General features: G+C 47.6%; 1 protein-coding gene across 1 annotated transcript in view; it reads right to left on the bottom strand.

Moving 5' to 3' along the window:
- LOC311345171 (slit homolog 3 protein-like) overlaps positions 1 to 15,000 on the bottom strand; it is a 151,101-nt gene that overhangs the window by 36,748 nt on the left and 99,353 nt on the right. The window contains 9 exon segments of the mRNA XM_084469549.1: positions 289 to 452; positions 2,722 to 2,772; positions 2,774 to 2,857; positions 3,769 to 3,912; positions 6,099 to 6,173; positions 8,539 to 8,689; positions 12,476 to 12,639; positions 12,995 to 13,138; positions 14,789 to 14,860. Of these exon segments, the coding sequence (XP_084325675.1) occupies positions 289 to 452; positions 2,722 to 2,772; positions 2,774 to 2,857; positions 3,769 to 3,912; positions 6,099 to 6,173; positions 8,539 to 8,689; positions 12,476 to 12,639; positions 12,995 to 13,138; positions 14,789 to 14,860 (1,049 nt within the window).

The raw sequence follows: 15,000 nt of genomic DNA, 5'->3' as shown, positions 1-15,000 counted from the left end.
GGCGTGTGAGACTGCAGCGCTGCAGATGTGCAGCTGTGAGGCGAGCAGTCATCACAAGCCTTAAGGTGTCCTTTGCAGTAGGTGGTGGGAAAATGAGCTGTCACCATTCTAAGATTGATTTCATTCTCGTAATTCAAAGCCACTTAATAGTTTTCATTTTTACTTAATTCAGGTGGGATTTCAAGATGGACCCTCCTCATAGCGGTCATCGATAAACCAATGCTGTGAGGTCACAGACGTTCTACATCCTTATTTCTTTGACAGCCTATGTGTGTGCGCTGGTGTTACCGTCGCAGGTGAAGTCCGGGGCGGCCACGTCTTGGATTGGGATCTCCTTGAGGAAGGCGGGCTTCTGGCAGCGAGGGTTGCCACTGACCACCCGAGTCTTCTTCAGCCACTGGCCCAGCCAGGCCAGGTGGCAGTCGCACACGTAGGGGTTGGACAGCAGGTTACTGCCGGCAGAGCAGAGGATCAGGTTAAGGTTAAAATTACAATAAGAATAATCCAAGGCAGTGACAAGAAAACTACCATCCTGTCATTAAGTGGTTTGCCTAATTTCTTAAAACGTACCTAAAGTAGAATTTAGACCTTCCAATCACTTAATTTTCTATCTTTTTGTTCATTCCCCCACTGAAGTGTATCTCTATGATTCAGATTTGGAGTTATTTTCTTGTGTCTGTATGCTCCTGTTAAGCACTTTGTATTGCTGTTTTGCACGATAACGCTTCATAAATAAAGTTGAATTCATTGATATTCAACACCTTCTGCCTTACAACCATCCCTTCAAGACGGGCTTCCCTCTTCAGTGTTCCTTTGCTAGGGTTATCTCCTCCTTCAGATGTAGGGAGGGATTCCTTTCCCTTCAGAGGGCTTAGGTTCAGATGTGCTGTTGTATAATTTGGGCCTGTGAAGCCCTTCGAGACTGTAGCTGTGATGAAGGGATGTACAAATAGAGTTGAAAACAAAGACAACCCGACTTATCTATTGAGCAACTTGCCAAACTCCATGGAAATGGAAGTAGGACTTTTCTGAGTATATCCACACCGTCGGGGGTCAGTGCATTACAAAGTCCTGCAGAGAGGGTCTATAAAATGTGTAGAGGAACTGCAGTGGGAGGAATCTGCCTGGCCTGGACTAAAACAGCTGAATCAGTGCCTTGGTGCCTTTAACGGTGTCCTGATTTAGATAGGGACACGTTATCTCCTCATTCCCCAGTAATGACCTCACCTTAGTGTGCAGAAATACATTCCCAAAGCCAAGGCCTCTCGCCATCGTTAGTGCACTACTAATTCAATTATACGAACAACCATCGAGGACGCCAAGCAAAGGAAGCATTAAAAAGTGGGAGGACATTTGGGAAAAGAGTATTGCGTCCATTCTCAACACTATGAGGTGTTTGTTCGATAAGCATTTGTATTGAAAGATATCGTGAGATAAGAGTTAGGTGGTCAATGCGTGAGTGTTTAGCGAGGTTGAGCGTTGGAATGCAGCCGGTCAACACAAGGGCTTCAATGCTTTTAACTCATAATACCATCGAACAGAGGGAAGAAAGCCACGGCGTTTACACTCCCTTGGATTTACAAGGTCCAACAAAGCTCTAATCTGATTGGCAGGTCGAGCAGGTCAAAGTTGAAATTGTTAGAGCCAAGGTGGGAAATGGGAGCCGTCCGCTATGCCTAGGGTAGCCCCTAAGCTAAGTTGGGCTTCAATACCTTAACCTACCCAAAAAGAGGAGTTAGCGCGTGGGTTCAGAGTGTGGGAGGGGAGGAAACTAAAGGAAGATATCGAAGAAAAGAACCATTGATTTCACGGACAGATAATCACACTCCGACTGAGCAAAGCTTTACTCTGGCCATACAGTCATCTATATTGCAATGATCTGCCTTCGCTTATTCTCTCTCTCTTTCTCTCCCCCTCTCTCTTTCTCTCTCTGAGTAAAAAGAGCTAAGACCAGGGGTCGGAGGGAGAACCAGGGGCACAGAGCGGAAGATAGAGAGATAGATAGAGAGATAGAGAGATAGAGAGATAGACGGGAACAGGATGGATGAGTGAGGAGAGAGGGAGGGGCCGTGTTCAACCTCAGGAGTTGAAAGAAGAACATCATCAATCAGAAACAATTTATTGAGTCGACAGCGTTATTTATTCAGAATGGCCACTTCTGGGTGGTCCGAATACTGAAGAATCATACAGCCACACACACACACACACACACACACACACACACACACACACACACACACACACTGATATCTGTATCTGTGGATGTGTGTGTGTTTGCGTGTGTGTGTGTGTGTGTATGTGAGACTGTGTGTGCTTGCATGTGAGTCAGTGTATGTATACTTCTATAGTGGTGTGTGTGTGTGTGTGTGTGTGTGTGTGCGTGTGTGTGTGTATCAGTGTGCGTGGGTGTGTGGACAGACCCTGAACTATAGGGGACATACTGATAATAGCTGCCCAGGAATCCACCCAACGTTGTCGATATGACGCCCATGAAAACAACCACTCCAGAGGGCTTGGGTGTGTGTGTGTGTGTGTGTGTGTGTGTGTGTGTGTGTGTGTTGATGTGTGACATTGGGGTGGATATGTCCCTCAGCGAGACAAACAGGACAAAGGGGAGACGGGAAGAGAGAGAGAACCAGAGATAGCACGAGAGGGGGAGAGACAGAGAGTGAGTAATGGCGTGACATTAGAAGACAAATGAAGAGAGAGAAAGACTCTTACATGGTGGAGAGAGAGTGAAGTGATGAGAAGGCTCCCGGGGCCAGGCTGGAGATCGTACAGCGACAGCAGACGCACCGAGCTCAGCCCGGTGAAGGTTGCGTTATCAATGCAGCTGATCTGGTTGCTCCGCAGCATCCTGGAATAACACACAGATTACATCCACTTAGCCGCCTACAGCATCTGATTCCATGTCTCAAACGTCGTGTTTGTTGAACATTGCTCACAAGCTGAGGCTGAGCTTTGTGCCATTACAGCGAACAAGCTGTACGAGCACAAACCAAGTCGCTTGTTTATGTATGCTATTTCATTTCAAGGCCTTTTAATTGTTTTGAGAGAAAAGCGCAGACAAAATCCAATGGCATACTACGTTAAACAAACAAAATACAAAGATGACAAAGATATGAGCCATGGAAAAGAGGATGGCCAGAGGAGCTGTTCTGAAACCAGACCCTCCATGACTAGCTCAGCCTGTAATGTGGCATTAGCTTTTGACATGCAGACATGAGGCTAAATACGTTAGTTAGCATCAGCTATCTCTGGGATATGCTAACTCACTTAGTGCAGCTATTACTGGAACAAGGAGCCTCTTAACCTAATCCTGCCATAGCTATGATAGCATTACCCAGTCATTAGCTAGCATAAACAAAAATCATACCATTAGGGTAGTCATTTGAAGGTACACATGCTGTTCAGGAGAGCCACGGCCGTCTCATTAGCTAGTGCAGGCAGACAGTAGCCTACATGAACCCTTTAATCGTGTTAGCAGTGGACGTGACCCTCAGGCTCAGCACCGGTTGAAAATCTTCTACGTCAGATGGCGATAACTTATATACACTATATATAAGCTCTTATATACGGCTAGGCTGTATGGCTAGCTGCTGTATGTAGCCACTTGACGACATACAATTGTCCATTCATGTTGTCCATTTAGCGTGACATAAGACACAGAAGGCTTTTACAGGAAATTCAACCTTGGGTGAGGTTTGCATGCAGAAGTTATATGAGTGCATGCTTGCATGCGTGTGTGGCTACTACCAGACTACTCACATGGTTTTCAGTCCAGTGAGTCCTCTGAACATGCGTCCTTGAAGGCCGGTGAGTTTGTTTCCTGTCAGCAGCAGCTCCAGGACTCCACCCGCCCCGTCAAACGCACCCTCGCGGATGTCTCGCAGTTTGTTGTTGCTCAGGTTTCTATATGAAGAAATCAAACGCACCCAAATGTATCTAGTTCGAGGATTTTTTTTAAATAAGTTTATAAGTCATATATTCATGTCACACACACACACACACACACACACACACACACACACACACACACACACACACACACACACTATTGTGCACATGCACATTATTATATCTGTTTGCATCTACAAAGACTCTGGGACACACACATTCCAGCTTTAATTGCACAAATCAATCATGTCACTTTAACCCATAACATTTAAATGTCCCTTTAATTTAAAAGCTCCAATCTCCACCGGTTGATCTACTGATAAGCTATAACACACACACACACACACCCACACACAAAGGTACACGAGCATATTAGATGAAAACAGTGGGTACAATATGGTGATCTGTATCTTGTTCCTTAATCCAAACAATGAAAGGAATACTAAGATGTGGTCCCATGGTTTAACATTACGAAATGGTGGCTGACCCTTGGCGTGCAACAGCTAGCTAACTTGTCAGCTTAGTGCTGCCTCTTAAAGGCTCGGACAAGGAGATGGAGGAGGTAGGAAACTCAAGGGGGGATGGGGGGGAGAGCGTGGATTGTTGAGAGGGGACGAGAGAACGGAGGTAAAGATACGATATCTGGGAACACGGTGCAAAAGGAAATGAATAGGAGGGAGAGAGCGGGATGACATGACATGGAGGAGGAGACATTAAGGAAGACAGTAGTTAAGGAACAGAGGGATGAGATGAAGATAGGAAATTTACATTTTACAAATGTAAATGAAGATAGGACAACAGAGCAGGAGGGGAGGAGGAGAGAGAGGGAGACAATAGACATGAGGACCAAAGAGACGAGGAGGAGAGGAGCAAAGAGAAGCAGAATAAAGTCGAGGGCAGAGAGAGGAGAGGAGGAGAGAGGTAGAGGAGGTACGATAGAGATGAGGAGGTGAGAAGAGGAGAGGAGGAGGGGCGAGAACAGAGAAAGGAGATGAGATGGAGAAGAGAGGGAGGGTGTAGGATGGGAGGAGAGGAGGGAGAAGAGAAGGGATGAGTCCAGGTACATAGTAATGAGTTTGGTCTAATCTATATTGTTAGTGACACCGCTGGATGGTTAGCAATTTCCTCTCCAATAAATCAACTCCCGTGCTCTGCTCTATCTTCCTCTCCGTCCTCCACACACACACACACACACACACACACACACACACACACACACACACACACACACACACACACACACACACACACACACACACACACACACACAGATAAGACAAGTTCCATTTTCATTTCATATTCCTCTTCCGTCATTTTTCTTTCTGACACTTACTTACCTGTCTGCTCTATGCCTACAAAATACACCCTTTCACACTTCTCCATCTTTCCGACCCTTCCTATATCTTACCTTTCCTTCACACCCTCTCTTCCTCTCCTCTATTCTACTGTCCTCTTCCCTTCCCCTCGGCTCGTCCACACTCTCCCCCCTCCTATGTCCTCTCCTCTCCTCCACCTGTCTGTATTTACTCATTTACTCCCACTCCCTCCTCCTCTGGGTTGTACATGTCCTGCCTGCTGTGATCCCCTCTCTCCTCCTCCTCCTCCCCCGCTCCGTAATCACCAGGGCCAAATGGAGACAAAGCAGACCTGTGTGATCCTCCATTACAAGATGATTGCAAAGCGGCAGAAGCGCGAGCGTTATGGACCACGTGGGACACCGGCGAGCACATCTTCACCTGCTTTCTCCCCCTCACTGCCCCCCTGGATTCTCAATCTCTCTCCTTCTCTCGGCTGCTCCCTCTAGATTCTCAGTCTCTCCCTCTCTGTTGCTCTCTTGCAATTCTCAGTCTATCTCTCCCTCTCCCTGTTGCTCCCTCTGGATTATATGTCTCTTTGTATGCCTCTGTTGCTTTCTCTAGATTGTATTTCTCTCTCTCCATCTCTCTGTTGCTCCCACAGATTGTATCTCTCTCTCTGTATCTCTGCGCCCTCTAGATGATCATCTCTCTGTCTTTCTGTTGCTCGCTGCTTGTTGTCCTTCTCTCCAACTATCTATTCTGCTGTATGTCTTTCTAGCCCAGTTTTTGTTGGTATCTGTCGCTCTATCCCACTCTCTAACTGTAGCCGTCAGTCTCTCTGGTCACCTCTCTCCCTCTCTGTCTGAAATAAAATAAATGAACAAAGTATTTAAATATACATACATCTTTTTTAGGTTTGGGAGCTTCTTGTACATCCCAGTCGCCTCCAGCACAGCGATATCATTGTCGTTTAACCGTCTGGAGGGGGAGAGAAAGAGAGAGGGAATCGATGGGTTAGAGAACAACACGACTATCTGGAGTAGATCGATCAGTTTATATCACTCTTAAACATCAATGGGTAATGCTTTAAAAAAAATGGCATCAAGTGCACTGAATAGTTTGTCCACTGTATTCATACACCATAGACTTGAAATGATCAAACACGCATACGCACGGACAGGAGAGATATGTGGAAGACAAAATGGCCGCTAGACTTGAAATGGGAGTAAATGAAGACAAAGGAAAGCAAACAGAGGTAAAACACTAAAGAAGGCAATAAATCCTTTCTATGAGGTCATCAATACACACAATTCCCTGAGCCAAGGAAACTGTTAGATAGATAGGAAGCCAGACAACTGCCTAACTGAGCTGAGCTCATTTGTACTTTAAGCAGACAATAAATGGCTGCACTATTTCTTGCTGCTTGTGTGTGTGTGTGTGTGTGTGTGTGTGTGTGTGTGTGTGTGTGTGTGTGTGTGTGCGTGCGTGCGTGTGTGTGAGAGTGAGATACAGATAGAGCAAGAGAGAGAGAGTATTTTACATGAATGACCGATTTTACATTTTACATGACAAAACCCTTGTTGATGTACCTTGTAACACCCACAAGCAAATGTAAAACAACAAAGCACATTTGCTACATGTTCCTGCGTATTAAATCATTTGTGCAAAGTTGATCATTTCTGAAAGGCCCGAGGACATCTTAAACATTTTATTAATGCGGAGGCCATTTAATTCAGCATGTATTAGGAAGGCCTCCTTCAAGGATCTCAATGGCCTGGAGTTAGAGACGTCAGGTGAGGAAAAAATAAGCAAGGGGAATAAGACTGAGAGAGAGAATAAGAGAATAAGAGAGAGAGGGATAGAGAGAGAGAGGGATAGAGAGATAGAGCAGGAGAGAGAGAGAGAGAGAGAGAGAGCGGTAGAGGGAGAGTTAGAGAGAGAGAGTTAGAGAGAGAGAGAGAGAGAGAGGCAGAGAGAGCAGGAGAGAGGGACAGAGAGGGAGTTAGAGAGAGGGGGACAGAAAGCGTTAGAGAGAGCGAGAGAGAGAGGAGAGAGATTGATAAGCCCTCAGCTCTGCTGTAACCTCCTGATTTCCCCTGATAAGGCAAGTGAAAGGCCCATTGACTGTTTGTGTGTGTGTTTGTGTGTGTCTGTGTTAGTACGCACAAATGTGCACATGTGAATGTACGTGAACATGTATGTATGTGTGTGTGTGCGTGTGTATATGTGTGTGTGTATATGTGTGCGTGTGTATATGTGTGTGTGTGTGTGCGTGTGTGTGTGTGTGTGTGTATGTGTGTGTATGTGCGTGCATGCCTGCGTGCATGTGTGTTCGTGTGTTTGTTTGATGATGGAGACTGATATACCCTTTAACCGACCATGAAGGACAAAATTGAGTTTTTTGACACCAAGCTCCATGGGAGTGAATGAAGGAAAAAACAGGAAGAAAAGAAAGAAGGGATGGATGAGGGAGGTCGAGAAGGCGAGAGACAGAGAGAGAGAGAGAGAGAGAGAGAGAGAGAGCAGTTTATTAGCTGTTTAAAATGTCAAGCATGGTAGAGCCCTGCCATGTCTAGAGATAAACTTGACGCAATGTTAAGCACTGCATACATTAATAAATATCAACGTAATTACATCAATCTAAAATGAATCCATTCTTATCAATCATCTTAGTTTTTTCTTGTTTACTTTGCTGTGCGTGTGTTTGTTTACTTTTCCATGCTCATGTTTGGATTAAGGAATTCTGCATGACAACAAGCCATGGTTTAGTGTTGGCATAGAATAACAGGCTACAGCGCAACATATTGTCACATTGACATTGAGAGCCAGCTCTTGCTTATTCTATTACCAGGATACATAGAAAATACAGCACATCTTCCGTACACTCCAAGTTCACTACTCATCTGATGCACGTCACAGCATACATTCTGTCACCTGGGATTAACTGAGTATGACCCTATGTCTCTACTGAAAAGTGTCAATGCTCAGCAGGTACCGCTATGATGTAAAGGAGCTGCTGTGAACAGTTCCACAGCCTTGCACAAAGAGCCCTTGGCCCCAAGGGGTCATGGCTCCCTAGGGAACCAATCTCCAGAGAGAGTGAGAGAGAGTGGGAGAGATGAGTAGAGGATGAGGATGATGATGAGGAGAGGAGAGGATAGGAGGAGCAGAGCAGATGAGGAAGAAAATAGGAGGATGAGGAGAAGAGAGAGACAGTGGAAGAGGAGAATGGGTGTGAGGAGTGTGTATGCGTGAATATGCCTGCATGCATTTATGCGTGTGTGTCTGGTGGGCGTGTGTGTGTGTGTGTGTGTGTGTGTGTGTGTGTGTGTGTGTTGCATACAGGTCTGTGGTGTGCTCCGGGATGTGCAGGGGCACGTTGGTCAGCTTGAGGTTGGAGCAGTCCACCACGGTCCCCTCACACCGACATCTCTCTGGACACACCAGGTCCTGGAAGCACTCGCCACTCAGACGACTTCGGTAGTCCTCCTGACCTGGAGCAGGAGAGGAGGAGGGGAGGAGGAGAGGAGGAGAGGAGGAGGGGAGGAGGGAGAGGAGGAGAGCAGGAGAGGAGGAGGGGAGGAGGAGGAGAGGAGGAGAGGAGGAGAGGAGGAGGGGAGGAGGAGAGGAGGAGAGCAGGAGAGGAGGAGGGGAGGAGGAGGAGAGGAGGAGAGCAGGAGAGGAGGAGGGGAGGAGGAGGAGAGGAGGAGAGCAGGAGAGGAGGAGGGGAGGAGGAGGAGAGCAGGATAGGAGGAGGGGAGGAGGAGGAGAGCAGGAGAGGAGGAGGGGAGGAGAGCAGGAGAGGAGGAGGAGAGGAGGAGAGCAGGAGAGGAGGAGGAGGAGAGCAGGAGGAGGAGAGGAGGAGGAGGAGAGGAGGGGAGGAGGAGGAGGAGAGGAGGAGAGGAGGAGGAGGAGAGGAGGAGGAGAGGAGAGGAGGAGGAGGAGAGGAGGGGAGGAGGAGGAGAGGAGGAGAGGAGGAGAGGAGGAGGAGGAGGAGAGGAGGGGAGGAGAGCAGGAGAGGAGGAGGGGAGGAGGAGGAGAGGAGAGGAGGAGGGGAGGAGGAGGAGAGGAGGAGAGGAGGAGGATGAGGAGAGAGGAGGGGAGGAGGAGAGGAGGGGAGGAGAGCAGGAGAGGAGGAGGGAGGTGGAGGAGGAGAGGAGAGGAGGAGGGGAGGAGGAGGAGAGGAGGAGGAGAGGAGGAGGGGAGGAGGAGAGGAGGGGAGGAGAGCAGAGAGGAGGAGGAGGAGAGGAGAGGAGGAGGGGAGGAGGAGGAGAGGAGGAGAGGAGGAGGAGGAGAGGAGAGGAGGAGGGGAGGAGAGGAGAGCAGGAGAGGAGGAGGGGAGGAGGAGAGGAGGAGGTGGAGATGATTGGGGAGGGGAGAGGAGGAGAGAAGGAGGAGGAGGAGGGGGAGAGGAGGGGGAATGGGGAGGGGAGAGGGGGAGAGGAGGATGAAGGGCAGAGAAAGACAGGAGGAGGGAGGGAGGAGGACGAATGTTAAGGGGGGAGTAGAGGAGGTGGGAGGGAGTGGAAGAGGTGAGGAGGAGACAAGGGATGGAGGACGAGGAAAGGAGAAAAGAGGAGAGGATAGAAGAGAGGAGAAAAGAGGGAGTAGGAGTAGGGTAGGGGAGTAGAGAGCAATGTACATACTTCCGTTAGATCTTTTACATGAAATAATTGTTGTTCATTTGAGACGGATACAATAAAAGAAACAGATTCCAAAAGAAAAAAGAAAAAGCAGCACACACCCACACACACTCACACACACACACAAACATCTTTAAGGTTGATACAGAACAGAAGGGTAAACCACAAACAGGCAAATAAACATTAGTTTTCACATTGACATCATTAAAGTTGAATAAAGGCACCCACATGTCAGGATAGCCAAACAAAAAAACATCTTTTGTTTCACCATTTCGATGCCATCCATACTGAAAATAAACAGGCAACCAATCATTTTGAACAGCGTTTGGGTTGATTACAGCCTTTCTCACACAGATCCACCAAACATTTGAGGATTTTCTTTAATCCAGACCTCAGACATTTGGACGATGGAGAAGCTGCTTGATGTTGGTGAATCTCGTTTACAAAAATACGGCAGCTTCATGCTCGCTAGATAAACAGCGCTCTGACCCAGGATGTTCTGGGTTCAACAGGGTGACCCCATGGGCCCAATTAGGCTATTTCCATAAATATGATCAGTTATTATTTATAGCTACAGAAACCCCGTTGACCGACCTTGTGTTTATCACCCTCTTGTGCGACATTTACTCTTTATGGTTCTCTGGGTTCTCTCTATCTCTCCCTTTTCCTCTCTCTCCTTCTCTCCTTTCCCCTCTCTCTCTTTCTATATCTCTCCCCGTCTCCGCATACGCTCTCGTGCTGTCTGATTTCCTGTCTGTTCTGTGTGATTATTTTTTGTCCAGTTCTCTTCAGGTCACCATAACTTTCCTCTGTGTTGGACTGGATTGAAGTTTTCCTCTTCTTAAGATATCTCTCGCAGTGTCCCCGGCCGTTATGGGTCTAGTCTGTTCACTGTCTGACCTCCTTCAGCCGCCCAGACCACCTACAGTACAAAGGCTCCCTTACAATAAACAGGACTGAAAGCTGGACTCGGACAGCGTTTTGCGGTTCGATCACCGGGCTAATGTAATGTGTTCTCAGCGCGAGCTGCTGGACTCCTGCGGACGACGCTTTCAGAAGAAGCATGGCGATAGAAGGATGGAGAGAGGCAAGGAGGGAAGGGGAGGTTAAACTAAGGAGGGAAGTGAAGGAAGGCACGATGCTTTGGCCAAAGGAACGTGGGGAGGAAGGCAGAGAGGAAGGAAGGAAAGGATAGAGGAAATAAATACAAAAACATATTTCACATAGAAAATCCTTTCACGGCCATGTTGGCCACGCTATAGAGGAGCAGCAACGGCTGAGGACTAAAGGAAGGAGGAAAGGGAGGAAGGATGAGAATGAAATGGAAGACATTTGGGGAGAGACAGGTAAAGTGCATACTGAGGGCTAAAGGGACTCGTTGGACTGGCTGAGGGGACAGGTGTGTCAGGCGGCTCCTTGCGTGCGGTTGCCACGGAGAGGCAGGTGGGCGTGTGCCAGGCGATCCCTGGCGCTTGACGGAACCATGTGATGTCACAACAGGAGGGGGCCACATGGTTAGATCAAGCACAAGAGACAGCTGCACTTCACAGGAGCAAGGTGAGCCCACAGTGGGCTGCACCAATCAGAATACAGATCCATACAGAAAAGGAGGCGGGGCAACAGGGAGCTGCACCAATCAGAATACAGATCCATACAGAAATTATGGAATTGATGGACTACCAGCAAATAGAGCTGGTGGGATGAAGTGAGTGAAAGAATAGGAACAGTTTTCACGGGATCCAGACAGGGGGAAGGAGATGCAAGCAGCAGAGGGCGGGACCAAGGGATGGGCTCATTTTTGTTTTCTTGCTGTTGGTTTTCTTGCTTTCCAACGTAAACACATGATTTGCTTAGGAAAGTTATCTACTATGTCATTTATTAAGCTTTACATTTTCATGAGACATTTAGAGGCCCTCTCTGATACAAATTAGAATATGGCAGATTTATTACATGACTGTTTTTGAAAGACATATAAACTGGGAAGGCTTAGCAATTTCCATTAAGTTGAATTACCTCAAAACTCTTTAATGTCGCGACTCGCCGTTTCTTTAATGACATTACTTGCCTACCATTACCGTTTGGGTTTCCCAGGCTCTCATGGTACGCTACAGCCTAGAGGCGAACGAGTATTGCAGCTGACAGGAAACAATGTTTCCTACGACTTCTCCTTGTAAATCAATCCTGTGCTTGTTTTGTTTCACACGCCTGTTTTAGATTGATTTAAACGTCAGGGAATATCCTCACAAACAAAATCAACAAGAACAGGCTGTATGTCATATTAAGTGCAAATTTATGTTTGTTTGTGCATGCGTGTGTGCATCTGGAATTGTGTCTGTGCAAGTCTTTGTATGTTTATTGTCTGTGTGTGTGTGTGGGCAAATATGTGAGCGTACGTGTGTGCATGTTCATGGGAGATCACATGGATGCTTGTGTGTGCATGTGTGTGTGTGCATTTGGGGATGTATACTTGTGTGTACATGTGTGTGTGTGTGTGTGCATTTGGGGTTGTATACTTGTGTGTGCATGTGTGTGTGTGTGCATTTGGGGTTGTATACTTGTGTGTGCATGTGTGTGTGTGTGCATTTGGGGTTGTATACTTGTGTGTGCATGTGTGTGTGTGTGCAGGTAGCGTCCTACCTGTGCACCTGAACTTCTTGCCCTTGACCTGGCTGATGCGCTTGTTGGCCAGCCTGCGAGGGTGGCTGCAGCGCGCCCCACTGGTCTCGATGGGGTTGTCCAGCAGGTAGTCTGCCAGCCACTTGAGATGGCAGTCACACACAAATGGGTTCTGGGCAAGGTGACTGCAGAGGAGGGGAGGAGACGCCAGACACACAGGAGACACCAACACAGTGTCATAGATACAGATACACTGACGGACAGACGGACCTGTGAGATGTGCTGATACAAACAGGCCGGCGGACAAACATTACAGAAGCAGATGTATACATTGAAAGATAAATGGACTGACCGACAGGCGGCCAGAGAGAAAGACGGACAGACGTACAGACAGACCGATAAGAGAGATGGACAGACAGGCAGACAGCTAGGCAGACATTCGTTACAGATGCAGATACAGATAGAGTGACAGATGACAGGGAGACAGACAAACAGAGAGAGAGACAGACAGACCAAGTGACAGACAGTTGTACCACGTACAGCGTTTTGATGGCTCTCAGCGGGGTGAACAGGCCCTTGCTGATGCTCTGCAGCTTGTTGTCGTACAGCGACAGCAGGTTGAGGTTCTGGAGATCCTGGAAGGTGTTCACCCTCAGACAGTTGATCTTGTTGGCATTCAGCAGCCTGGACGGCAGGAGGACCATCAGGGTTAAAACCATAACATCTGTGTCCCGGTTGCTTGGACTATCGAACCACAGTGCTGATTCGATAGTCTTTTGTTGTTATGCCAAACTACAGACATATTCATCCTGGCCCTCTTTTTGGTATAACGTCAACCTATTGTATATTCTGCTCACATCCTCTCTTCTCCTACCCTCCTCCCCTGATCTCCTCTGCTCGCTTTCTGTCCCCTCCTCTCCCCATCTCTCCCCTCCTCTCCTTTCCTATGCGCTCTACTCATCTCCTCTCTCCTTCTCTCATCTCCGCCACCTGCAGTCTGGCTTTCTGAGAGCGGCCTAACCAGGCATAGTGGATTAATCACTTTGGGAACACCTAGCGAGTACACACTCTGTCTCACACACACACACACACACACACACACACACACATGCACACTTACACACACACAAATAAAAAGACACCATCACTCAGGCATCATCACACACACACACACACACACACACACACATACACACTCACATACACACACACACCCATAGACACACACACACACACACACACACACACACACATGGCTCAAGCATCCCAGCCACACCTCATTAGCCAGCCAGAGGGGGAACTAATTACGTGAAACTGCACCAGTGACAACACAGCAGCACAGACAACACAGCAGAACCCATCCACCTCAGAAGGAGCTCACCGCCTCCAGAGAAGACGCTAACAGACTCAGAACTCACTAAAACCCTCCAAAGAATACACTAACAGCCTCAAAACAGCTAACAGCCTCCAGATCATATGCTCAATGACTCCAAAGTAGCAAACAGCCTCGTGAGAAGATGCTAAAATAGTCAGGTAGATAACAGCCTCAGAAGGAGCTATGAGTCTCAGAAGGATCCAACGGCCTCTGAGGAGCTTACAGCGCCAGCCAAGAAGCTTACACACTCGGTAGCTTACACACTCGGAAGGAGCTAACAGCCTCAGAAGACACTGACAGAGCTAGAGAACACTGACAGGCACGGAGGGAACCAACAGTTCTGGTTGAGTAACAGAGCTGGCGGTGGCCTGGGAAGCGCTGAGGTTTAATTGACGCAGGCTTTGTGTAGACACGCTAATGGCTTTCATAAGGCGACCACACATGTGGCAGGACATGAATGTAAAATAAGTCCTCTTGTCTGTCTTTATTTAGTAAATAATGGCTTTTAATGCGAGCAAACAAACACACACACACGCACACACACACACATACAAACCCACACACGCACAGGCACACATACAAACACACACATTAATTCATATTATTTATTTTCCTCTGTGTTGTCTTTGTTTTTTAATACCTCATTATTATGATTTGTTCTTTTTTACGTTTTGTTAATTCATCTTTCTAACACTCTTTTTTAGCCCCTCTCTCTCTCGCCCCCCCCCCCCCCCCTCCCCCCTCTCTGCTACTATATAATGATATCACTTTAGGACGCAACGGCCCAGAACATTATCCATAGTTAGCTCCATCTGCGGTGGACTGCGGCAAATACCAGCACCATATGCCCTCCACAGACATCTCCACCAGGCCTAGAACAACGGCACGCTCTGCACTGGGATGAGCTTCAGCAGTTGTTTATAGGAGTAGTTTTATCTTCATCTGCAGGTCATACTTACAGCAGCTGGAGCGACACCAGTCCATCAAAAAGTCCTTTTGGTAGTTCTGTGATCTTGTTGCCATAGAGCACCCTACACACACGCCAAACAGAAACCACAGATAAACAATAAAAACTAAACTCACTGGAATCAATAAACAAGGAATATCAAACAGAAATACATGGATCTCATTTTCCTGTTGATCCTTCGGGAGGGGCTGGCATGTTGGTACT

Source organism: Micromesistius poutassou (genome assembly GCF_964030765.1).
Source record: "Micromesistius poutassou genome assembly, chromosome: 6".
Taxonomy (NCBI): Eukaryota; Metazoa; Chordata; class Actinopteri; order Gadiformes; family Gadidae; genus Micromesistius; species Micromesistius poutassou.
The sequence above is the reverse complement of the archived record's forward strand: the minus strand, read 5'-3'. Positions and strand labels throughout refer to the sequence as shown.